The 25,140-nt window shown below is 48.9% G+C and overlaps 1 protein-coding gene across 1 annotated transcript in view; it reads left to right on the forward strand.

The window, feature by feature from the left end:
* Positions 1–24,087, forward strand: part of ppm1e (protein phosphatase, Mg2+/Mn2+ dependent, 1E) — a 58,780-nt gene extending 34,693 nt beyond the window's left edge. Inside the window, exons 2-7 of the mRNA XM_061250071.1 lie at positions 8,834–8,955; positions 12,846–13,045; positions 15,691–15,879; positions 16,294–16,437; positions 16,774–16,867; positions 19,197–24,087. Of these exons, the coding sequence (XP_061106055.1) occupies positions 8,834–8,955; positions 12,846–13,045; positions 15,691–15,879; positions 16,294–16,437; positions 16,774–16,867; positions 19,197–20,173 (1,726 nt within the window). The 3' untranslated portion in view covers positions 20,174–24,087. The remainder of the gene's footprint in view (positions 1–8,833; positions 8,956–12,845; positions 13,046–15,690; positions 15,880–16,293; positions 16,438–16,773; positions 16,868–19,196) is intronic.
* Positions 24,088–25,140: the final 1,053 nt, after the last annotated feature.

Raw genomic sequence — 25,140 nt, forward strand, 5'->3', positions numbered from 1 at the left:
GACGGAATGAATAACTTAGGGAGACCATGAAGAGCAGGGTTTGCTGTGAGATGTGGGAGTTATGACGCCGCTGGGTTTATATGCACCGAGACTGTATGGGTTTATAGCCACAGAGACTGTATGGATTTATAGGCACAGAGACTGTATGGGTTTATAGGCACAGAGACTGTATGGGTTTATAGGCACAGAGACTGTATGGGTTTATAGGCACAGAGACTGTATGGGTTTATAGGCACAGAGACTGTATGGGTTTATATGCACAGAGACTGTATGGGTTTATAGGCACAGAGACTATATGGGTTTATAGGCACAGAGACTGTATGGGTTTATAGGCACAGAGACTGTATGGGTTTATAGGCACAGAGACTGTATGGGTTTATAGGCACAGAGACTGTATGGGTTTATAGGCACAGAGACTGTATGGGGTTATAGGCACAGAGACTGTATGGATTTATTGGCACAGAGACTGTATGGGTTTATAGGCACAGAGACTGTTTGGGGTTATAGGCACAGAGACTGTATGGGTTTATAGGCACAGAGACTGTATGGGTTTATATGCACAGAGACTGTTTGGGGTTATAGGCACAGAGACTGTATGGGTTTATAGGCACAGAGACTGTTTGGGGTTATAGGCACAGAGACTGTTTGGGGTTATATGCACAGAGACTGTATGGGTTTATAGGCACAGAGACTGTATGGGTTTATAGGCACAGAGACTGTATGGGTTTATATGCACAGAGACTGTTTGGGTTTATATGCACAGAGACTGTTTGGGGTTATAGGCACAGAGACTGTTTGGGGTTATAGGCACAGAGACTGTATGGGTTTATATGCACAGAGACTGTTTGGGGTTATAGGCACAGAGACTATATGGGTTTATATGCACAGAGACTGTATGGGTTTATATGCACAGAGACTGTATGGGTTTATAGGCACAGAGACTGTATGGGTTTATAGGCACAGAGACTGTTTGGGGTTATAGGCACAGAGACTGTATGGGTTTATAGGCACAGAGACTGTATGGGTTTATATGCACAGAGACTGTTTGGGGTTATAGGCACAGAGACTGTATGGGTTTATAGGCACAGAGACTGTTTGGGGTTATAGGCACAGAGACTGTTTGGGGTTATATGCACAGAGACTGTATGGGTTTATAGGCACAGAGACTGTATGGGTTTATAGGCACAGAGACTGTATGGGTTTATATGCACAGAGACTGTTTGGGTTTATATGCACAGAGACTGTTTGGGGTTATAGGCACAGAGACTGTTTGGGGTTATAGGCACAGAGACTGTATGGGTTTATATGCACAGAGACTGTTTGGGGTTATAGGCACAGAGACTATATGGGTTTATATGCACAGAGACTGTATGGGTTTATATGCACAGAGACTGTATGGGTTTATAGGCACAGAGACTGTATGGGTTTATAGGCACAGAGACTGTATGGGTTTATATGCACAGAGACTGTTTGGGGTTATAGGCACAGAGACTGTATGGGTTTATAGGCACAGAGACTGTTTGGGGTTATAGGCACTGAGACTGTATGGGTTTATAGGCACAGAGACTGTTTGGGGTTATAGGCACAGAGACTGTATGGGTTTATAGGCACAGAGACTGTTTGGGGTTATAGGCACAGAGACTGTATGGGTTTATAGGCACAGAGACTGTTTGGGGTTATAGGCACAGAGACTATGGGTTTATATGCACAGAGACTGTTTGGGGTTATAGGCACAGAGACTGTATGGGTTTATAGGCACAGAGACTGTTTGGGGTTATAGGCACAGAGACTGTATGGGTTTATAGGCACAGAGACTGTATGGGTTTATAGGCACAGAAAGTGTGGGCACCCACAGCCCGCTGTAAGGGGGGAGCGGTGGGTTTAGCTGCTGCTGGATGAGAGGGTCTGATGGGTTCTCAGCACACATTAATCCTGCATCCAGCTATTAATAACCCCTGACTCATCCAGCAAGGAGAGATTACCTGCATTCCTAACAGCTGAGTGCCTGGGAACGCTGTGTAGTGTCACTCACACGCAAGTGTGCAAACACACGTACACATATGCACACACCCATCAAACATACATACACGTGCATACAAACACACGTACACATGCTCACAAGCACACGTACACACATACACAATACACATTCTCATGCTTACGAATGTACATACACACACATATACACACGTGCTTACAAACGCATGTATACGTATACATATACACAACACACATACAAACATACACTGTATACATACACATGCAAACACGTATACACAAGCACACGCAACACATACACACATACACACACATTCATGCACATATGTACGCACAAACACTTACACATATATGCACACATACAAAACACACACGTACTAACACATATACACAACAAACATACACACATACACAATACACATACAAACACACAACAGTATAGTAAGCACACATACCCAACACACACACAAACTCATGTATACACAAGCACATGGATACACACAGCACACATTTGCAAACACACATACTGCACATGAACCTATACATATATCCATGCACACATACAGATTCACGCATACATGCACACATGCACATCCACAGAATATATTTTCTTGGCTCAAAAAAACTGATGTCTGGAGGCTGGAGCTGTAATTTGTTTCGGCTCATTTTTATTGCGTTTATGGAAATCTGCTGTTATGGAAACCCGGGGCTCTTGCTGACAGATGACGAGGATGTCTAATGAGACAAACGGTCTGGGGGAGAGGGGAACTGCAGCCCTCACACGCACCCTTACCTGAGCCCTCTGCTTCAACGTGAGGGGTAACAGTTTACTGTGCACAGTGATGGCCATCTGAGACTGCTTTGTGTGTGTACATGCGTGTGTGTGTCTGTGTTTGTGTGTGTGTCTGTATACATGTATGTGTGTTTGTGTGTATACATGTGTTTGTGTATGTGTGTATTTGTATGTGTCTCTGTGTTTACGTGTGTTTGTGTGTATATTTGTATGTGCATGTGTGTGTGTTTGCGTCTGTGCTTGTGCATGTATGTCGTGTGTGTGTGTGTGTGTGCGTGCGTGTGTGTTTTTACATGTGTGTTTGTGCATGTGTGTCTTTGTGCGTGTGTGTGTGCATGTGTGTCTTTGTGCGTGTATGTGTGCAGTAAGGGAGAATCTCTGGCCTGGGGCACATATAGCGGTTTGCTGTGTGGGATCTTCGGCTGGCAAGGGCAGTTGAAAGTTACTGCGGGAGTGGGGGCCCCCTGAGACGCTGTGTGTGACGTAGGCGGCCTGCGATAGGCTCCTGCTGGAGACCTACTGTGACATCAGAGCTGCCTGAGCTGGCTCTCTGAGGCAGAGCAGCTCGCACATAAAATGGAGTTGCCCACTCACACACACTCTCACACACACACTCACACACACACACAGGCACACACACACTCACACACACACTCACACTCTCACACACACACTCACACACACACTCACACACACACTCACACACACACACAGGCACACACACACTCACACACACACTCACACTCACACTCACACAGGCACACACACACTCACACACACACTCACACTCACACACACACACTCACACACACACACACACTCACACTCACACACACACACTCACAGACACACACACTCACACACACACTCACACACTCGCGCACACACACACACACACACACACACGCACACACGCACACACACACACACACACACTCACACACAGACACACACACACACACTCACAGACACACACACACACACACACACTCACAGACACACACACACACTCCCAGCTGCAGACTGGAACATGCGTACGCATGAACACACAGAGTGACTCACAGGTGCACTCATATGTCAGAGCAGAGCGCTTGACTTCCCACACAGTAGCCCTTGGATACGCATACCCCCACACACACAGGTGTTCAACATAAAAACCCATAGGGGAATCAGCCACACGCATGCACATGCTCACACACCCACACAGACATGCACACACACACACACACACGCTGTACGAGTGAACGAGGATTTTCTGAAATAATCCGCTAAAAATAACACCCCTTCAAATTATCCTCATAAAAAAAAAAACAGGAAATGACATAGATGAGGCTCAGCATGCGAAGCACAATGTCAAGGTCACAGACCAGTGACTGCAGCAGCGTTAATGCGTACGCGAGAGCGCTGCACCTCGTGTTCGTGTGAGAACAGAACAGTGTAAGTCAGCTGCAGATACACAGACTGTGCCCGTGTAACTCTGGCTAAGTGTGACACCACTACGCACCACAGAGACCAGGACAACAGGGCTATGCAGAAGTCATAGATGTGCATCCCAGAATGCCCCTGGGGTTCTATTTTCACGGCCAGAACCCACCGAGACGCAGCCCTGGTCGCTAATGACGTCGGACAGAGTCTCCCCGACCCGAATCCTTCCACTAAGATCCCCGAAGCGCAGCGAGTCTTTGCCGATTAACGTGCCATTTGCCGATTAGAAGTAATATCTTTTCTCGCAGGGATGCTGACTTAATATGAGAGAGCGAGGGCTGTGAGCTGGGGGGAAATCTTTATTCTACCAAACGGCTAAGTCTGCTCAGTTTAGATCTGCTTTTTTTGGCATGAAGCACTAAAGCAGTAATAGGCTACTTAAGTTGCTCTTTTAATCGTTAAAAAAGCACTTGCCAGCTCCCCCCGCTACAGAATCCTTCTCCGTCACTGCAACTTGCAGTGCGTGTCCTCATTGTGATTTTCTTAAATAGAAACCCCAAGGTTGAAATACTCTATATAAAAAAAAGCAAAAAAGGCTGCATCTCTCCTAATCCCCATTCCTTCGCAGTGCTAACGTAAGCTCCTCTGACTCTCCTGTGTCGCACAACCGAGGAAGCCCCACGATTGGCTGGAAGCGGGTGTGCTGAAACCCCCTCAGCCAATGAGGGTCCCCCCCCCCCCCCTCCCCGCTTTGGGCTGTGACGCTGTGTGAGATAGCGGGAGCAGGAGCCGCGGATTTCTATGAATGGAAATGCGGAGGAGGATGCTCTCGCATCTCAGTGGCCGCTGGCATGTCAGTTGGGGACTCTCTCTCTCTCCCTCCTTCTTTCCCCCTCTCTCTCTCTCTTTCACTGACTCACCCCAGCCCTCCCTCGTTCTCTGCGGGAATATGGGGACTTGAGCTCCCTTCCTGTCGAACAGCCCTGACTGAACACGCTGTGTGTGTGTGTGTGTGTGTGTGTGTGTGTCTCCCCCCCACACCCCCCTCACTTCTTTACTTTGCTAGAATCCCCCCCCCCATCTCGTTTCCACACACGGCTACATTCATTCATTTGCATTAGAAACGTGGATACCCCACTGCTATATTCACTCCCCCCCCCCCCCCCCCCACTCTCAACCCACCCTCTATCGCATATCTGCTCTTTTAGTTCCTACATTTCTGGGTTTTAAAGAACAATGGCAGTAATCAGTAGTAAATGTGCTCATTCAAGGTGTTTAGGAGTGAGAGGCGATTGCAGTCAAATGTTGAAAGCGACACACCCACGGCCGTCGCTGATAGTTTTGTTGGTGATCGACCTTGAGCAGTGAGAGGACGACCTCTAACATTGTGGCCAAATGTTCCTCTCTGTTCTTGAGTGGTTAGTGTGTTTTGAAAGCCACAGTTTTATTGCTATTCCCTGTTGACAAAAATCACAGCATTTTTTTATTTGTGTTTCTGAATTTTTGGTATGTAGTACTGTATTGTCGTACTATCGAACCTCTGTGAACATAGAATTTGCTAAATGGACAGGTATCTCTGTGTGTGTGTGTGTATGTGTGTGTTTAACTGGGATTAGACATCTTCATTAGAACATTGTGAAAACCCACTTATTGAAACATCTTTCCCCCCTGTAGCGGTGTGTGTGTGTGGGAGGGGGCATTTATGCGCACGTGTGAGTGTGGTGTGTGTGTGCTTGTGTACCTTTTTGTGGGGCTGTTTGTGTGTGTCTGTGTGTGTGTGTGTGTGTGTGTGTGTGTGTGTGTGTCTGTGTGTGTGTTTGAGAACGGAGCGTGTGAAGGGAGTACTGCAGGCTCCTGTATCTCCGGAGCACAGCTCTGTTCCTGGGCAGCACGTTTAAAATGGCTCTGGGTCCCTGTGGGAGCCCTCATCCCTCCTGCCTCAAACACCTTCCCTCAGCGCCTGCCTCTCTCCATCGCCTCCGCGGTTCAGTCACTGCGCTCAGAGAACGTTCCTGCAACCTCGGGGCAACGTTGCGTGAGAACATTACGCTCTGTGTAAAGCATGGGATCCTTACTGGAGGGGTGGGGGGTGGGGGGATTACTTAATGCCCAGAGCCCCCCGGGTCATCCCCCAGGGTCATCCCTCATGGGTCATTATATTCCGTTTAAATGCACCAACGAGCTCCGCTGAATAAATCTGCAATAATGCGGCCTGAATTAGTGCTCTGCATTAGGTCAATGTTCTGTGTCAGTGGTTTGTTAAGATATAAATCTCTGGTTGGAGGCAGTGAGCCTGGAGCGCAGTGATTCTATGGTGGAGGTTTGTCCGCCCCCGTTTTAGAGTGAGTTGTCATTGGACTGCCCTTGTAAGAGACTTCTCCACCTCACCCCCCCCCCCCTACCCCTTGCTACTCCATCCCTTGAGAAGGGCAGAGGAGGGGGTGTCTCTGTGACCTGCATGTAGTGTTATCTGTGTGCTCGTTGCAAGCTGCGACATGAGCAGTTCCAATCTGACCTTTCTCACTCCATTTTTCCAGTCGAGACCTTGTGTAGGTTTAACTGACATTTGTATCAGGAATATGTCGTTTATAGGGCACTAAATATATTTGTGAACTGTTAATAAAAAATGTAAAAGGTTGTATCTGCTTGGAGCCCTTTCACTCTGCTATCTATGAAGCTCAATATCTCGAAACCACTCAGAACGCAGATAGAGCCTTATAATTCCAAGGTCACGTGGTCCCTACGCTCTACTGTCTTTTACTGGAAAAAGCCCTAAGAATGTATATATTCTTAAAACAAAGAGGAGCAGGGATGGTCTAATTCTGATCCCGTCGGGGCGCTGCGTCCCACTCACAGCCGTCTCCCAGCATGCGACCGGGGCGCCGTCGCCAGGGCCCGCGCGCGTCGCCATAACTACGGCACCTGCTGTCAGAGACAGCCTGTACGCATAACGGATCAGCTGTCAGCGCCGAGGCGCCGTGCGTTGCCGTGGTTACCGTGCCGGGACTAATTGTCGTAGTGCTTTGCCCTCTCGACCCCTTCTCCCGCCCACCACCGCCGCTCCGATAATTATTAACGCACCAAACAGGAAATAAAATGTCCTATCAACACAACGCTTACAGAGGAAAGGCTGGTGCTCCAGCTGTGTTGTCTACCTACGAATATTGTGTTGTCAACATCTTTCTTCTGAGATTACATAAACCTACACCTGTTGGTTTAGAGAAGCAGCCCATTTTCATAATACGGACCGGTTCAATGTACCAACGTCCTTCAACCAAGTGCTGCACATAGGCACTTCAGTTTGCCACTGGTTAGAGTACAGTCTCTGTGTCACAGCTAAAAAAAAAAACAATTATGTGATGCTATTCCTCTGAAAGCGCGCAAGCATTGTCACATCTCATGACTAAAAACCCAAAAAACAAAAGCCTGCCATCATTATTACAGGCTCTGAATGCATAAGCACCAGCGCTGCGTGTTGAAATGGCTGGCAGGATTCATTATCCGCCTGTAGCTGAGTGCTCTTCAGCACCTGCGCTGTGTGTTAGCACAGTAACCGGCCGAGGCAGCGGACTCCTGTGTGGAGAGGTTTTCAGCACTCGGAGGGCGACCGGGGGATTGCTGTTTCAGCAAACGACACAAAATGAAAAACGCAAAACGTTGCAGCGCCGTCGTTTCATCAGGCGGTTGACGGCTGACGCTTGTAGCGCCTGAACACCAGTTGAATGGTGTTATGGATGGACGCGGAGCAATGGCGTGACGGGAGCTAATGATTGTGAGACTTCTGCTGTTCATTCCTTTGATTGGAGTGCGATGACTCATAGCCTGTGTTGCAGAATGGAGGGGGGGGGGGTGAAATCTTGCGGCGCTGGGCACTTCAACACAGTAGAATATCCTTTGTACAGAACAAACCCCTTTATAGCTCTGTCAGGTTTATTTATATATTTTATTTAGAAAGCCCAGTCACCTGTTTTTAGTGCTGCTCTGGGCTCTGGGCTCTGGGGTTCTGAGACTTGTTCTTGAGTTACTGCGAGGAGCACAGGAGTATGTCAGTGGTCATCATCTCTCTGGCAGGCTTTGGGGGACGTGGTGATCCAGCTTCCTTATACCTGCACTTAAGAAGCCATTAAATACACAAGGTTCAACGTACCAACGTCCTTCAACCAAGTGCTGCACATAGGCACTTCAGTTTGCCACTGGTTAGAGTACAGTCTCTGTGTCACAGCAAAAAAAAAAAAACAATTATGTGATGCTATTAGACAAATCAGAAACAAACGTCCAGTGACTTTTGGTCCCCTAATATGGGGGGACTATGTAAAAAAAGGGATGTAATTCCTACACTGTTCACCAGATATGGATGTAAATGACCTCGCATTAAAATCTGCACTTGAACCTCATATTCGTGTACTTTAGCCTTTGTTTCATTTCAGATCCTATGTGCCGGAGTACAGAGGCAAAAGAACAGAAATTGTACCACTGCCCAAATATTTATGGACTGCACCCTAAGTCAAATGTAACTGACTGTGGAGGCAGATATTAAACCCCATTTCTCTCTCTCTCTCTCTCTCTCCCCCTCCATCTCCCCCTCCCTCCCTCTCTCTTTCCCTCTCTCTCCTACAGTAACTGCCCCTTCTCCCTGGCGGCAGGCCTGGCCCGGGCCACTGCAGATGACATCCTCCAGAGCGACCTGTCCGTCTACCACCAGAACAAGGGCGAGGAGGAGGGCACTGACCCTTTCCCACGTGAGTAGACTCAGAACATCTTACACGCTAACAAAGTGCAGAAACAAGTATATACATATATATTTATCATTTTCAATATACATTTTAATAATACAGTTTTATTTATATACGAAATGTACACATATAAATAAATGGTACATGGATAAATGTATCCTATACAGTACGTGATAGTGCTGTGTAAGTAGGGCAGCATGTTTGGCTTTTTTAAGGTGTTTCATTCTGAAATCAGGTCACTTGCTGACCTAGCTGTAGACTGGCCTTGTGAATACAGCGTATCAGACGATATAAATTAAAATAAAATGACATCGGAAAATATTACGGCTGCACAAGATATCTAACTGTGGTTTTTTTAAAGCGTAATAAGAATATTCGCCACCATGCTGTATATCTGTGATTTTTTCCGCCCTTTTTTTTTCTTTAATCATACCTGTCGCTGTCGTAAACAACCACACGTCAGAGGTAATGTGAAACGCTTCCGGGGAGAAAATCATCACTAATACCATCACTGATATGTTGGGTGTTGATAAGACAGCCAATCAACCAGTAAGGCCTTGCTGCTTCTATGTGATTGAAAAAAACATCACATGATCACTTAGAATCTTAATGACCTTGCTGCTGATTGGCTGTCTTATCAACACCCAATATGTCAGTGACAACTTTTTTTTCAGATGGTCTCTAACATTTGGTTGTTTCCGAGCATGTCAGTATGATAACATTTTTAAAAAGACAAAATGTCACCAGTACACTGTGTGGCCCCAATCGTTTTTAGTAGAATTGACCACCATTAGATATACTATATAGTGCAGCACTTAAACATATAACAAGAGGCAACAGAAAAATACACTCAGTTAGGAAACCTACAGGTACGCACAAAGTTTGGCGTTCCCAGAGTGCCGTGAGCGTGGCGTGCGGAAGTGTGTCTCACGCAGGCCTACCTGCGCGCTCTCTGTGGAAGGCCTACCTGCGCTCTCTGTGAAAGGCCTACCTGTGCGCTCTCTGTGAAAGGCCTACCTGCGCGCTCTCTGTGAAAGGCCTACCTGCGCGCCCTCTGTGGAAGGCCTACCTGTGCGCTCTCTGTGAAAGGCCTACCTGCGCGCCCTCTGTGGAAGGCCTACCTGTGCGCTCTCTGTGAAAGGCCTACCTGCGTGCCCTCTGTGAAAGGCCTACCTGCGTGCCCTCTGTGAAAGGCCTACCTGCGTGCCCTCTGTGAAAGGCCTACCTGCGCGCCCTCTGTGGAAGGCCTACCTGCGCGCCCTCTGTGGAAGGCCTACCTGCGCGCCCTCTGTGGAAGGCCTACCTGCGCGCCCTCTGTGAAAGGCCTACCTGCGCGCTCTCTGTGGAAGGCCTACCTGCGCGCCCTCTGTGGAAGGCCTACCTGCGCGCCCTCTGTGGAAGGCCTACCTGCGCGCTCTCTGTGGAAGCCCTTGTGGTGGCGTTACCTCGACTCACTGCACAAACGGAAGGCACTCTGCACCGTTCTGTAAAGGGAAGCGCCGGGCCCTTTGAAAGGGTCTCTGCCATAGCGATGACTCGTTCTCGCCGGCAGAGGAGAGGAGGAATAATTTTAGCAGCGGGAGAGTGCAGGCCGGGCGCCAGGCTGCTGGGAAGGGAGGGAGGGAGGGAGGGCAGAGAAGGAGGGAGAGAGAGAGCGAGAGAGAGAGGGCGACAGCCGTCTGGGCACGGGGTGGAGACGCAGCACCAGTGTGGGCTGTGACAACCCTGAGATGGGATTAAATTTAGACACCGGGAGCCTGGAGAGATAGGGGAGGGGTGCAGGGGACGGAGAGGAGAGTAGAGGGCAGGGGAGGAATGGGAGGAAAAGAGGGGGAAGATAAAGGAGGGGTGGGAGAAGAGAGGAGAAGAGAGGAGAGGGCTAGCTCCAACAGGGGACATACTGTAGCTCAGCCTAGCCCCCCAAGTACAACACACTTCAACAACCCAAATATAGGCAGAAAGGCAAGACACCCCGTCGGGCCAGTTTATGGGATAGTTATCCTCATCCCCAACCCAACCAGCTGCGAACCAGTGGTGACTTAAGGGTGTCAGCGGTGACTTAAGGGTGTCAGTGGTGACTTGAGGATGTCATCAGTGACTTAAGGGTGTCAGTGGTGACTTAAGTGTGTCAGTGGTGACTTAATGATGTCATCAGTGACTTAAGGGTGTCAGCGAGTGACACTAGTGTGACACCGAACGAGCAGTACCGCTGTGGGAGCCACCACTGCCCCAGAGGATTCTGGGAAACACTCTTTCCCTCGAAGGGCCGTTCACAGTGTCCCAGACAACAGCCCAGGCGCTCAGCGAGTGCATGCCAACGACACTTTAATATCCCGAATCACTCAGTGCTGAGCCGCACAATCCCGTTAAGCCAAAACGCTCATCGGATCAGGAGCAGCAAGCCGATAGAGGGCTAGAGCCATTCGTTCTGTGAGCGAAACAAATAATAAATAACAATAAGAGGTGCTTTAGATTATTCATCTCTTTTGTTGATACTGAGGGGCCTGGAAAATGTAGTGCGGGAGGAGTTTTCATTTTAAACTCGCTCAGCCAGCGCTTCCTCCAACCGAAAGGGTGGGCATTATTGTTTTATAAAGGTCCTCACGTCACTCGACATCCATGGGGCCCGTCCGCGCACTGTGATGGCGCCTTAACAGGATGAGCTACCCAGCAGCACCAGGAAAACAGCCTTTTTCCATTTTATTTATACATTTCTTTGAAGATATTTTTAGGGCTTTTTCAGCTCTATTGGACAGTGTAGTGGAGAGTGACAGGAAGAAGCGAGGGAGAGAGAGAGAGAGAGAGAGAGAGGAACGGATGAAGGTCACGCAGCCGGATTCGAACCGCAACGTCGCGGCTCACAATGAGCATGTGGATAGTGCTCTACAGGCTACACCACTGTAAAAAAATTTTTTTGTTGCACTGCCTGCTGTTAATAGTGTGATCATGAAGGACATAAAAAAAAATCAATTCCCTGGAACCTTAAGTACTCTTGAATTATTGAAGACCAAATATCCTGTAGGTCTTATACATTGTAATGTGTAAGCATCGATGTTAACATAATAGTTTCCTTAAATAGAATGGCTCCCTCCCATTAAAATCCCCGAATCAACCCAATATCGCACTGAAATCCCGTGAGTTGAAGGGTGTTGGTGTAGCGGCGTTGTGTTAGAGGCAGGTTCGCATGGCGGCATGCGTTAAACCTGGGGGGCCGCAGCTGTGTTTGTAACACAGACGAACATCCTGCCGCACTGCAGGAACACACCAAAGAGAGGGCAGTGGAGTGACGGGGGCTGAAAGCTCCTACATGCCCCTGGGGTGAGAGAGGGAGCTGAAAATGGAGAAAATGGCAGCCTGTCCCTTTGGGAGTCCGAGCCAAAAAGGATGGCCTCAACATGCCCGGCCTCCCCCGCCACCCCCTTTTTGTGCTGCCCGCTGTCCTCAGTTCCACTCAGAGAGCCCCTGATCAGCAACACTGCGTACTTTACACTCTGTGTGTGTGTGTGTGTGTGTGTGTGTGTGTGTGTGTGTGTGCACATGCGTGCGTCCATGTTTGTGTGTACATGTCTTCATGTTTTGTGTGTGTGCTTGTGTGTGTGTGTGTGTGTGTGTGTGTGTATGCGTACTTATGTATGCCTGTGTGTCTGTGTCTGTGTATGTTTGTGTGTGTGTGTGTGTTTGTGTGTGTGTATGTATGTGTGTGTGTTTGTGTGTGTGCGCGTGTGTGTGCATGTGTGTATGTGTGTGTGTGTGCTTGTGTGTGTGTGTGTGTGTGTGTGTCTGTGTATGTTTGTGTGTGTGCTTGTGTGTGTGTGTGTGTGTGTGTGTGTCTGTGTATGTTTGTGTGTGTGCTTGTGTGTGTGTGTGTGTGTGTGTGTGTGTGTTCCCCTGTTCAGAGCTGGAGTCGGTGAAGCTGGCTCGGCTGGTCTTCAACAAGCTCTGTGAGACCTGCTGCCTGTGGCTAAAGGACTTCCCTCATCGGCGCCGGCAACAGCGCTACTATGAGACCTCTATCCACGCCATCAAGAACATGCGTCGCAAGATGGAGGACAAACACGTGGTCATCCCTGATTTCAACACACTCTTCAACCTGCAGGTACGCTGGCTCAAGGCACAGGATAAAATGGTAAATGGCAGGCATTTATATAGCGCCTTTATCCAAAGCGCTGTACAATTGATGCTTCTCCATTCACCCATTCATACACACACTCACACACCGACGGTGATTGGCTGCCATGCAAGGCCCCGACCAGCTCGTCAGGAGCATTTGGGGGTTAGGTATCTTGCTCAGGGACACTTCGACACAGCCCGGGCGGGGGATCGAACCGGCAACCCTCCGACTGCCAGACGACTGCTCTTATTTCCTGAGCCACTGTATGGATAATATACATACAGTGACCAGAATAGTTATGATGATTATAAGCAACAAGTGGTCTGTCATTTCAGATGAGTCTAACAAATTGAAATCAAATGAGATATAAAAGTTGCATTGCTTCTGTCTGTCCTTGGGTGCATATCCACTTTGAGGACAACTTTGAACCGTCAATTCAATTCAAGTCGATCATACTGACATTTGATCCAGTCTGTTGATTTTGGATCTATGCTCTGACACTCTTGACTTCCACTCCCTGTGGAAACTCCCACTGAATTACATTGGGACATGACTGTGAGTTCCAAATTATTCGAGCTCTCACCAGAGTGACAGTACAATGCGCGAGAGACCAAAGTTAATTAAAGCACACAAAAAAATGTGAATGAAAGAATACAGATTCAGGGCTGCTCAGCCTTTAAATGCACTCCAAGTACAGGCTGTGCCCTCTAGACCAAACACCTCCAGGTCACGCGTGGGTTGTGTCATTAGCTGTGGATGACCAAAGGCCCACAACAGCAGGGAAATGGGGGAGTCATCCCACGAATGCAGGGGAGGGTGGGGGGCTTACTTCCAGGGTGATTTGGGTGCCAATCAGGTGTCTACCAGGTGGCATCTGTGAGAAATGTGCATCCTGTCCCATCAGCCCTAGCTGTGCTGTAATAGGCAGCGCAGCCTCTAGTGAGAGAGATAGCCACAGGTGACGTACGTAATTACTGGTGTGTAGCGGTGGTGTTGGAGCTCTTCCAAAAGGGAGAGAAAAATGGGCAGATGAAGTGCTCTCAACCAACACATCCAGCCGAGCCTCTTGTTCAGGGTGAAGAGAGCTGCTCTCTGGCCTCAGTTGAGCCTCGCCAGTCCCAGGAGTTTTGCCAGGCGGTGCATAATCGGCCATTGCACTGCCCTGACAGTGGGCTCAACAGTGACCCCTTTGGTCAACTGAGTTACTGCAGTCTGCCATAGCACTGCCCAGGGAGGCAGGGTTTCACTGGGCTCAACAGCGACCCCTTTGGTCAATTGAGTTACTGCAGTCTGCCATAGCACTGCCCAGGGAGGCAGGGTTTCACTGGGCTCAAAAGCGACCCCTCTGGTCAGCTGAGTTACTGCAGTCTGCCATAGCACTGCCCAGGGAGGCAGGGTTTCACCGGGCTCAACAGCGACCACTCTGCTCAACTGAGTAACTGTAGTCTGCCATAGCACTGGTTAGGGAGGCAGGGGTGCCTGAAGGCCTCATCAGCACAGTGTTGAACCTGAGGCTGCTCACCTGGCAGTTTGGAAAAGAAGCCCCCTCTGGAAAAGAAGGTGGCTCCGTGCATGTCTTTCATGTCTGAGGATTAACTGAGAATTAATGTTGGACGGATTGATTGCCACGATCGGATGAGTCAAACATTTCACATTGGAGAGAAAAAACTGTGAGAGAATGCAGGGCAGGGGATTGGGGAATCAAGATAATGGCCTCCGTCAGTGCGCAGATGCTGTCGGGATTGTGACTACCTTTTTCTGGAATGTTCTCCGCGGGATCCCGGAAAGAGCCTCGCACGTTCGCTCAGACGTGCGTGTGCCACCGCGCTCTCCGCAATCACCGCCTGCTACTGGCAATCTGCGCTAATTAAGGGCCCTTCATTCGGCTCTGCACATGGCCTAATTAATTGACCCTCCTCCTGAGCACCCTGCCCAGCCCCACTGCAGGGCGCCCATAAAGGGATTTAATGAAAGGAGCCGGCGGATCAATACAACTTTTCCAGATTCACTTTTAATGGCTCCAGTGTGAGACAGAAATTATATCACAGCTGGCTCTTCCTTGTGAATGAATTAATTTCAAGGCAGTGCTGGGTAATGGCTTCCTTCCCTGTGTCGTGTCACCTGCCATAAAAGTATGAAATAGACTTTTGCAGTTGTAGAATTACTCTCCGTTGGTTCACTTGCAGGAAGGTCTTGCAAGGAGCGAGAAGCGGGTGGTTGCTGATAAGTTTCTGACCCCAATTATATGCTCAGTCAGAATTTAGCATCCCAACTGGAGATTAGATTTATTTTAATGAGTTAATGTAGATTAAGCAATTCAAAAAGCCTTATCGGCAAATAGGTGATGGATATTTGACCAATCGCATAATAATGTATGTCATTGGCTGATGACAGGAATAGCATATAGATTGGTAGTCGAAAATAAACATCAACTCAAGGGTCTGTCAGGAGTTGCTCATCTGTGCAAACTGACCAAAGAAAGACCTCACACGGGTCATCAAGTGACATGAGCCATGGGGTAAGGTCAGCACATCACTGCCTGTTATGGCACGTGGCTCTCATCTGTATATTCTGCGAGGAGCAGAACACCAGAATGTTACTCTGACAATAGCTTTCCCCCCTGGACACAGGACCAAGAGGAGCAGGCCTACTTTGCCGTATTCGACGGGCACGGGGGCGTGGACGCCGCCATTTACGCCGCCAACCACCTGCACGTTAACCTGGTGCGGCAGGAGATGTTCAACCAGGACCCCGGAGAGGCTCTGTGTCGCGCCTTCAAGCTGACGGACGAGCGCTTCGTGAAGAAGGCCTCGCGTGAGGTCAGGACACCCCGCCATTTTTTTGGTGTCCTCACTTGAGTGTAGTTACTGTATGTACAGTGCTAATGTTTCAGAAATACATGTTCTTACTGTCCCTTCACTATTTTACCTTGAATTGAAGCAGGCTTCAGTTTGTTTGAAATTATATAATTTTGCTGAGATCACACACTAGTACTACACACTAAATGCTGAAGTAAATCAATGCAAATATTCAAATGTACATTTATTAAAAGAGTAGTATTAATTTGTGGCAAAAATTATAATAGACCTTTATTTAACTAGGAGGGTCAATTGCAAACAAATTCTCATTGACAATGACAACCTGCATAGTCTCTATGTTTTGTGGGGACTGCCTGTGTTTTGTGGGGACTGCCTGTGTTTTGCTGACCCCCCTCTTGTGTGTGTATGGGACAGCACCTGCGTTGCGGCACCACAGGGGTCGTGACCTTTCTGAGAGGCAGCACCCTGCATGTGGCCTGGCTGGGGGACTCCCAGGTCATGCTGGTCCGGAGAGGGCAGGCTGTGGAGCTGATGAAGCCACACAAGCCTGACAGAGAGGTGAGGAATATGCACACACTCACACACACACACGCACACACAGACATGCACACACACACGTCCACACGTACACACATACACACACACACACACACACACACACACACTCATACACACAAGTGTGCACTTGTGCACACACACACAAAGACACACACACACACAGTGTAGGCAGGTTTACACAGTCATACATGCATACACACAGACCATCAGACTTTTTATGTGCTAACACATTAGTTTATATTTGTTATATTTGACACCATGATATCAGTGTACATGACCAGATGGTGTCCTGCACTAATGCCTCATCTCCTGGCCCCTCCCTGTCTCTCCCTGCAGGACGAGAAGCAGCGTATTGAAGCACTGGGCGGCTGTGTGATCTGGTTTGGGACCTGGAGAGTCAATGGAAGCCTGTCGGTGTCCAGAGCAATAGGTGTGTGGCTGGAGGGTGTGAGGGGCGAGGGGCGGGGGGGCTGGGGGTGGCAGGTTCAGGGCATGCTGGAACACTCACCTTATATTGCATTTACTGGTACTTCAAAGGCATGAAGGTCCTCTCTTGGCAAACACTTGGGACCGCAACGTCCATCAGTGCGCCAAAATCAAAAGTAGGCCATTCCTTAAACCCGTCGGATTATCCAGAATGTACGGCTTTGGATCTTGAAAGGATCCCAAATGAAACCTTGGTTCCCAAATTGGTGGCTGATCTTAATGAAAATCCGGAATGGAAAAAGACTCTGGTGGAGTGAATCCTGTGATGCTGGTCACCAGGAGGAAGGGGACTTTTGAGACAGAGGTCAGCCCCAGGTTTTGCTTTCTTCTTGCACTGAAACAGACTGGATGCTCTGTGGGGTGCCCTAATCTCCAAGAGCAATAAGGAGACAGTAAGGGGCGGCTCCTAGGGAAAGGAAATCTAGAGACTGGAAGGAGGGAGGATGTATATATGTGTGTGTATGTGTGTGTATCTGTATGTGTGTGTGTGTGTGTGTGTGTGTGTGTGTATATACACTCAGTGAGCACTTTAGACTTTTTTTCGCAGGTATTTATTAGACTTATTTTTAAATGCTGTAGCCTATCCGCTTAGAGTTATGATGCATTGTGTGTTCAGAGATGCTCTTCTGCATACCACTGTTATAATGTGTGGTTATTTGCGTGACTGTCACCTTCCTGTCAGCTTTGACCAGTCTGGCCATTCTCCTCTGACATCTCTCATTAACAAGGCATTTCTGTCTGACTAGTGTGTGTGAAAATCCCTGGAGATCAGCAGTTTCTGAAATACTCAAACCATACTGTTTGCCACCAACAATCATTCCACGGTCAAAGTCACTTAGATCACATTTTTTCCCCATTCTGATGGTTGATGTGAAGATTAACTGAAGCTCCTGACCCGTATCTACATGATTGTATGCTTTGCTGATTAGATAATCGCATGTATATGTAGGTGTAATAAAGTAAAAATGTTCCTAATGAAGTGCTCGATGAGTGTATATGTGGGAAAAAAACACAGTGGCTTGTGGGTTTTAAGTGAAAAAGTTTGGAAAATGATTCCAAACAGTGTAAATAAGAGGTCCCAATATCAAAGTTGTGAGAAATAAAATGAAGTTTACTTCTTGTTCTTGAAATACATGTCGGATATAAAGTAGAGCGCCTCTCTCAGCTGACCGAGGGCTTGTGTGTGATGTATTCCTCTGGGTGGAGAAGTCTGCAAAGAAGGCACCAGATCATAAGGAATGACCTGCATCTGTCTAAGTTACTGTCTCTCGGTCAGTCCTGTAAGGGAGAGTTAAGTGCCCTCCAAAATAAGCGGTGCCCTTTGCTGTACCTTTCCTGACCCCCTGTTCTTTGTTTGTTATGGCTTGGGTTTGCTGGCCCTCATAAACAGAGCTGTTTTTCCCCTGATGTTTAGTCTTCCACCGTCTTGTTTTTCCACAACATTCATTCCTAATTGGCTGCTTGTTCATTTTGACTGGACCGGCTTCATCTGTCACTGTGGTGAAGTGTATCCGCTAATTGATGTTGATGATAAATTTACCAAACCAAATATAGGCAATAATTGACCTGGTCTTGACATTGCAGAACCGGTTATGGTGAGGAGGTGTTACCAGCCTGTCCTGAGTAAAGCCTGTCCTTAAATAAAGATCATTTAGAGGATGAAAGTAGTTACCATGCCCTCCACATTGGGATGATGTCATCATAATTCACAGTGTATGTCTTGGCTATAATAGTAATGATGGGAGAGTGGTTAATCACATAGAGACATCATTGCTTTTTGCTTTTCTGGTTAATCAAGTCAGTGATTGACAGCACATTGTAGCTCCACCCAATTTTGGATTTACAAAACCTCATTGTCCCATCACTCCATATTAGTACAGACACAGCCAACAGAGTGCCTCAGAATGTGAATAAAGCAGCCAGTTTGAGATGTTGATGACTGGATTGTGCTGTAAATGCTGTTGAGCACATTGTTACACAGACACACATTACATTACAGTTATTTCCGAAGCGACTTAGAGTCGATTAGATTAAGCATGGGCCAATCCCCCCTGGAGCAATGTGGGGTTGAGGGCCTTGCTCAAAGGCTAATCAGTTGCACTTGCATCTTATTGAGGGTCTTATTGTGGATCTTACTGTGATCTTATCTACAGGCATGAACCACCAACCTTCCAGGTCCTAGTCAAGCACCTTAGCCACTACACTATAGGCTATAGGCTGTGTCGAAGCGCTGTTGTGACCCTGTGACTCCAACCCCCTTCCTTTTCTGACAGGCGACTCGGAGCACAAGCCGTACATCTGTGGCGACGCCGACCGCAGCAACTTCCCGCTGGACGGCTCGGAGGACTACCTGATCCTGGCCTGCGACGGCTTCTACGACACGGTCAGCCCGGACGAGGCGGTGCGCGTGGTGAGTGACCACCTGCAGGAGAACAGCGGCGACAGCACCATGGTGGCGCACAAGCTGGTGGCCTCCGCCCGGGACGCCGGCTCCAGCGACAACATCACGGTCATCGTGGTGTTCCTGCGAGACCCGCGCGCCCCGCAGACCGCACCCGAGGACGAGGAGGAGGAGGTGGAGGAAGAGGCGGTCGACGAGGGGGCGGAGGAGGCGGAGGAAGAGGAGGAGGAGGAGGAAGAGGTGGAGGCCCCGCAGAGCGAGCGGGGCTGCCAGGATGGAGGCACGGACGTGTCGGGGAAGGGCCGGGGGACGTGGGGGGCCCTGCAGCAGTGCTCGGCGCCGGCCGACCTGGGCTACGAAGACCGCATGGACTCCTTTACAGACAGAACTAGCCTGAGCCTCCTGGGGCCCAACCTGATGTCAGACGGGAGCCCGCTACAACTGCGCCCAGACTCCTCGCACCCGTCCAAAACCTTAACCCCTGGCCCCGCGCACGCGCCCGCCAGAGGTCCCGGCGCGGCCTGGCGTCCCCCCCCAGGAGAGGAAGGGCGCCCCCCCGCCCACAGGCACGGCTCCCCGGGGCCCAAACTGCGTGTGCCCTCCTGCCGGCAGGGGCCCAGCCCGGAGGAACACTGGCTGGAGGCGGCGGCCATCTTCTCCCACCGACGGAGGCCGGCCCGCTGGGCGGAGCGAATGTCCCCGAAATGGGGGCCTCGTCAGAGATGCGGGGGCCTCAGGGAGCCCTGCGGCCTGGTGCGCCCATCCCGATTTGAGCCCTACCCCTGCCGCCGCCCCGAGAGGAGGGTGGGCGTGGCCACGGCCCGGATACCCAACAGCAGCAGTGACTGACATGGCTGCCTCGCCCCCTGCTCTCCCACCACCCCTTCCACCCACTACAGGAAACTACACTTCCCACACACCACTGGGTCTGAACCCCCAGCGCATCTCAACCCTACACTCCCAGCTCCACTCCACACCTTAATCTGGCCTAATCTGTGATGCCCCCCTGCTCTGTGATACTGTATGATACACCCCCCCCCCCTCGGTAATATGATACCTTCCCTAATCTGTGATACCCTCCTAATATGTGTAACCCCCTGCTTCTCAGTCAGGATCCTCCATGTAACTCCTCGCCAGAACCTCCATAACAGCCGTACTGTGTGTAACGGATGACTAAGGGAATTTTCCTTAGTCATCCCCTTCATTCTCCTCAATATAAGCTTGTAAGACTAATATTAGCAAGTCAACTGTCTGTATAAAGTCATAAAGACATGTAGGCGCCCAGTATACATTTAGGTAAGAAACAGTTCAGGACACTGTTGTCCACAGGTCAGAGGTTACGTGACTAGGCATTCGTATCAAACTCAGACCGAGAGCTTTAATGAGCAAGGGGTCACAGAAATAGAAAGCCCGAACAGACTTGGCGATTAAAATTAAAATTGAGCCTTGCACTCGCCTCACCTTCCGTGAGAGAGAGTACGTTCTCAATAGGAGTGTTGCATTAAAGTGCCCAGGTTGCCATGACTTCACCCCCGATCAGTCCTACAGCTGAGTCGACCAAGACAGTCGAGTCATACCGGCAGAGATATGTGCCTTTCCGTAATGACCCTGGAGAAACGGGGGCTTCAGATCGTCACAGAAGCCATACTTGAAGATAGAAGGTAAACCTTGAGATGAACAAGAGAGGAATTCTGCTGAATAAGTACATCTTTCCCTTGTTCATCAAATCATACCCAAGATAGAGTGATCTTAGTCCTCTGACAGAGAGCGTTCTAACATGATGTAAATGTTCACACACACCACACCATCCCGATGTTGCTCACAGACAACTGTTTGGCTGCTTAATATCCATGTGTATGGAGCTATAACCTTATATAACCAAACGAGCCACAAGAAAACTGAGAAAAGAAGGTTCGCTGGTTTTGAACCCCGTTCTTGTTTTCTGGTATTAGTAACATGATTTAGCCATCGATGGGGGAATTGAAAAGTGTTACTTAGATCTGACTACCTATGTTTGCAGTTGAGGTTGTCGAAACCGATAGTGGCAATGACTGAAAAGGTATGTTAACGGTGCCTCCACTGTCCTTCCCCTGAACGTAATGCTGTTGTGCCCATCCCCAACTTGCCCCAAACTCTTGGGTACATGGTGGATTTGCCATACGCCCGTGAAACAAGCGGATCCCTTGAATAACTGGAACTCACTGACTTTTAAATTTGAGCGAGAGGTCAGATTTTAAGAGAGGGCCATCTCTGTTCTCCAGCTCCACCCTGCCTACACGCCCCTCACTCCTCCCTCAGGATTTCCACTGGCTGCCACACTGTGCCATTCCCCCCCCCCCCCCACCTCGAAGCTGGCACCAGTGTCTGAGGTAAGATGGGAGGAGCAGCAGGCTTGTTTGGCCTCAGAAAGCCTCAGGTCCTGACTCGGCCCCACAGCGTTCGTCAGTGACTTCCGGACTGTTCCATTCGTAGCTGACTGACCTTCATGTGTTAAGCCCATTTTTGTGTAGCGCGCCACTCAAGAGGAATGTATGAAGAATGTGCGCTGGGACAAATGCTTCTCACAGAGCATCTTCATGGGTGGACTTACGGAACCAGAGCGGCAGTGGCAGTGGTGGTGATTCTTCTGCTGCCAATTTTTTCCGCTCCATTTTTTCCCCTCCCGATGGTCACTACCTGGTGGTCCGAGGTGTACGGAATGTAACTGCATTCATCCTCCCAAGAGACTGAGGACAGTTCCTCCTAGCATTCAACCCTCCCCTCCACCACGTACTGTGTAAACGTAACCCAGGAAACAGACTGGAGTGGCCTGACTGGGCTGGACAGGTGTCTCAGCTACCTGTGTTCTACGGGTGGGAGTGGTGTTGGATTATGGACTGTAACCCTGGTGTGTTTCCGAGGACAGGTGACTGCACTGTCCTCCCCTCTGTGTGTTTACAGCCGAATCGCACGTGAAGGTGGTATCTCCCCCCCCCCGAAACCCCAAGCCATTACTTCACCCTCTCACTGCGTCTTATTCTGGAGTCATTAAAGAGCTCCGGGGACTACATTACCCACCTACCCCTCCACCACCTCACACGGGGCACCTAATATATACTGGAATTCTATAAGTAATTACACATATATTTAATTGTATGTGTGGGTGTGTAGGTATGTGCGTGCGTGCGTGTGTGTGAGTGTGCGTTGCGTGCAGGGTGTGTGCATGTGGTCCGTCTGAGTGAAATATTTAAAAATGAACACTGTAAGTTCTGCAGGACAAATGGTACATTAGTCTGTGGGTTTTCACGCACCGCCCCCTCTGCACTGTGTGGTTTTTCTGAAACACGTTCCCCCCCCGCCTCCGGAGAACAGCCGAGTCTGAGGGACCTGACTGAGGGGCTGCTGTCAGGGTTGTCACAAGAAGGCCACCATAGAAAGGACTGAACTCGATGGGCATGTGGTTGACATGGTAGGAACAGCACAATATGTGGTTAACAAGGATGGGACTTGTGTCCTTTCTAGGGCGGCCATCTTGTGACAACCTGAGGTCAGGGGTTATTCTAATGCCCAAAGAACAGCAGTACTACTGTGCTCCGGTGGAGAACAGAGCCAGCAGGGATTCTTCCTGAAAGAGTATTGAACTGCGCAGTCTCTGTCTTTACCCCTGCCAAATGAATCCTAAGAAGTACTTTTGTCTTGTTCCTTTACTTTTTTTCAAAATAAGAAAAAAAAGATTCTCATTTCAAGATTTGCTAATGAGGTAAGACAGTTTCACTCTTCAAGCAAAAAGTATTTAAAAAAGTTTTTTTTACTTGAGGAAAAAAAAAAAGATTTGAAAATGAAAACACTTGCAGTTTGCTGTAGGTGTTTGGAGTGTCATCCTCTCTAGTCCAGGGATGTCAAACTCCAGTCCTGGAGGGCCGCAGTGTCTGCAGGTTTTTTTGGTTTCCTTTCAATCAACTGTCATTTAAGGCCTTGAGAACAAGGTGTGTGGATTCTTTAGCCAATCAATGACTTTAATGAACCACTGATGCCAAGAACAGCCCAAAAACCAGCAGACACTGCGGCCCTCCAGGACTGGAGTTTGATACCTGTGCTCTAGTCCCTGCATGCTCCTGACTCACACAACTGGCCCGGCGGTCAGGTGCTCAGACTCGCACCCCCACCCCCGCTCTCTCCAGCAGCCCTGGACAGAAGCCTCGACCAACCTTACCCCCCTCACGCTCCCCCCCCACCCCACCACACACAAGCGCACACGTGCACCAGCGTCCTCCTCTCCCTAGTGATAGTGCGTACATGTAGTTCAGGGTTCACCTCTCCCCCCCCCTCCTCACTCCACGCTCTCCCTCACTCTCGGCTCTGTGCCAGTGAACACGACCGCTTGTCCCTGTAAGCAATAATGAACCTTTATGAGCCGTGTGCGGGGAAGCCTCTCTCCGTGGGTTTGTCTTCTCCGGAGCGGAGGCACGGGGACGGTGTCGAGGAGGGCGGCGGATCGATAACCTCCAATATCGCCCCTCCTAAGCGCTCTTCCGTCGCCCCGGAACGACCGGCCGAGAAGCGTGAAACGCAACCCGACTCCATCGTTTAAGCTGATGGGTTCTGTCTCCCTGGCGTTGTGCCTCCTTCTCTAAAGACAAACCCACGGCCAGCTGTTCCTCAGCCTGCAGGTTAGGTAACCGGTAATCGTTTCTGTACCCGTATCCTCCGTGTTCTTGTAGTATACATATAATGTATATCTTATCTGGTGACTATTATCATGTATAAAGATTAGATCAAGTCTCTGTTGTCTCCTGTGCCTCATTGCCTCGACCGGCTCACGGGTGTATATGAGCTCTTGAAAGTGTGTGTGTGTGTGTGTGTGTGTGTGTGTGTGTGTGTGGGTCTATGCAGAGTGCACTTCCAGATGTGCACTCTCTCTCCAAGTGGGCCCAACAGTCGAACTCGAGAGTCTTCAGAAGAAGTCATAAGGCAACCCGGGCCTTCCATCCTGTCAAGTCCTGGAAATATGGTACTTTAAAAAGTGTTATTTAAGCCTCCAAATTTGTTTGTGTTCACATATAAATGCATTCAGCCAGTTTACAAACTTGCCATTTAAGATGCCCTCTTAACCTCCTCTGCAATAGCTGATGCTGTTTGAAGCTCTGACTAAAAGTCAATGTTACCAAGCCCTTGCACTTCGACAGAGTGAAACCCAATTAAATCAAGGCAGATTTATGTGTTATAGATGAGGCTGTTTCAGTGGACTGCCTTTATTTGCAGTGAATCTCCTCCCCAGGTAGAATGTATAGTGTGCAGTGCAGTTGGACGTCATTTGAACTCTTCTCTGCTTGCGTCTTGTAAAATTCATGATCATTAGTTATTGATGCGTTCCTTTCTAGAATATTCAACATCAAGCACACTTTAACAAAGGTCCCGGAAGGAACTCTTTTGTCAGGACAGCTTTGCGTACTTACAAAGTAGAAAGTTTGGCAACAATCATGGAAAATTTCAGGATGGCTGCTGCCATACGATAAAAGAAAACAAACGGCAGACTTTAACTGCTAATGATTTAAAACCGGAAATGGTGTGACCTGTAACAAGATAAGAAGATTGGATAAACCTTTGTTACACCTGTATTATTAATTCAAATGACCCTAAAATTGAGAAACCCTATAAAATATAGGTATCAATTATTATATATATTTTTTTTTTCATCAAATGAAGCATTTTTTTTTTGTGCTATACATGAGCATTTCTGTGGCTGCTGAGGGCATCTTTTCCACTTGACTACAACATACAGGGACAACACAAATATAAACAGTGAACGCTGTTAACTTGGCATGGATTGCAAAGGT

Source organism: Conger conger, chromosome 7, assembly GCF_963514075.1.
Source record: "Conger conger chromosome 7, fConCon1.1, whole genome shotgun sequence".
Taxonomy (NCBI): Eukaryota; Metazoa; Chordata; class Actinopteri; order Anguilliformes; family Congridae; genus Conger; species Conger conger.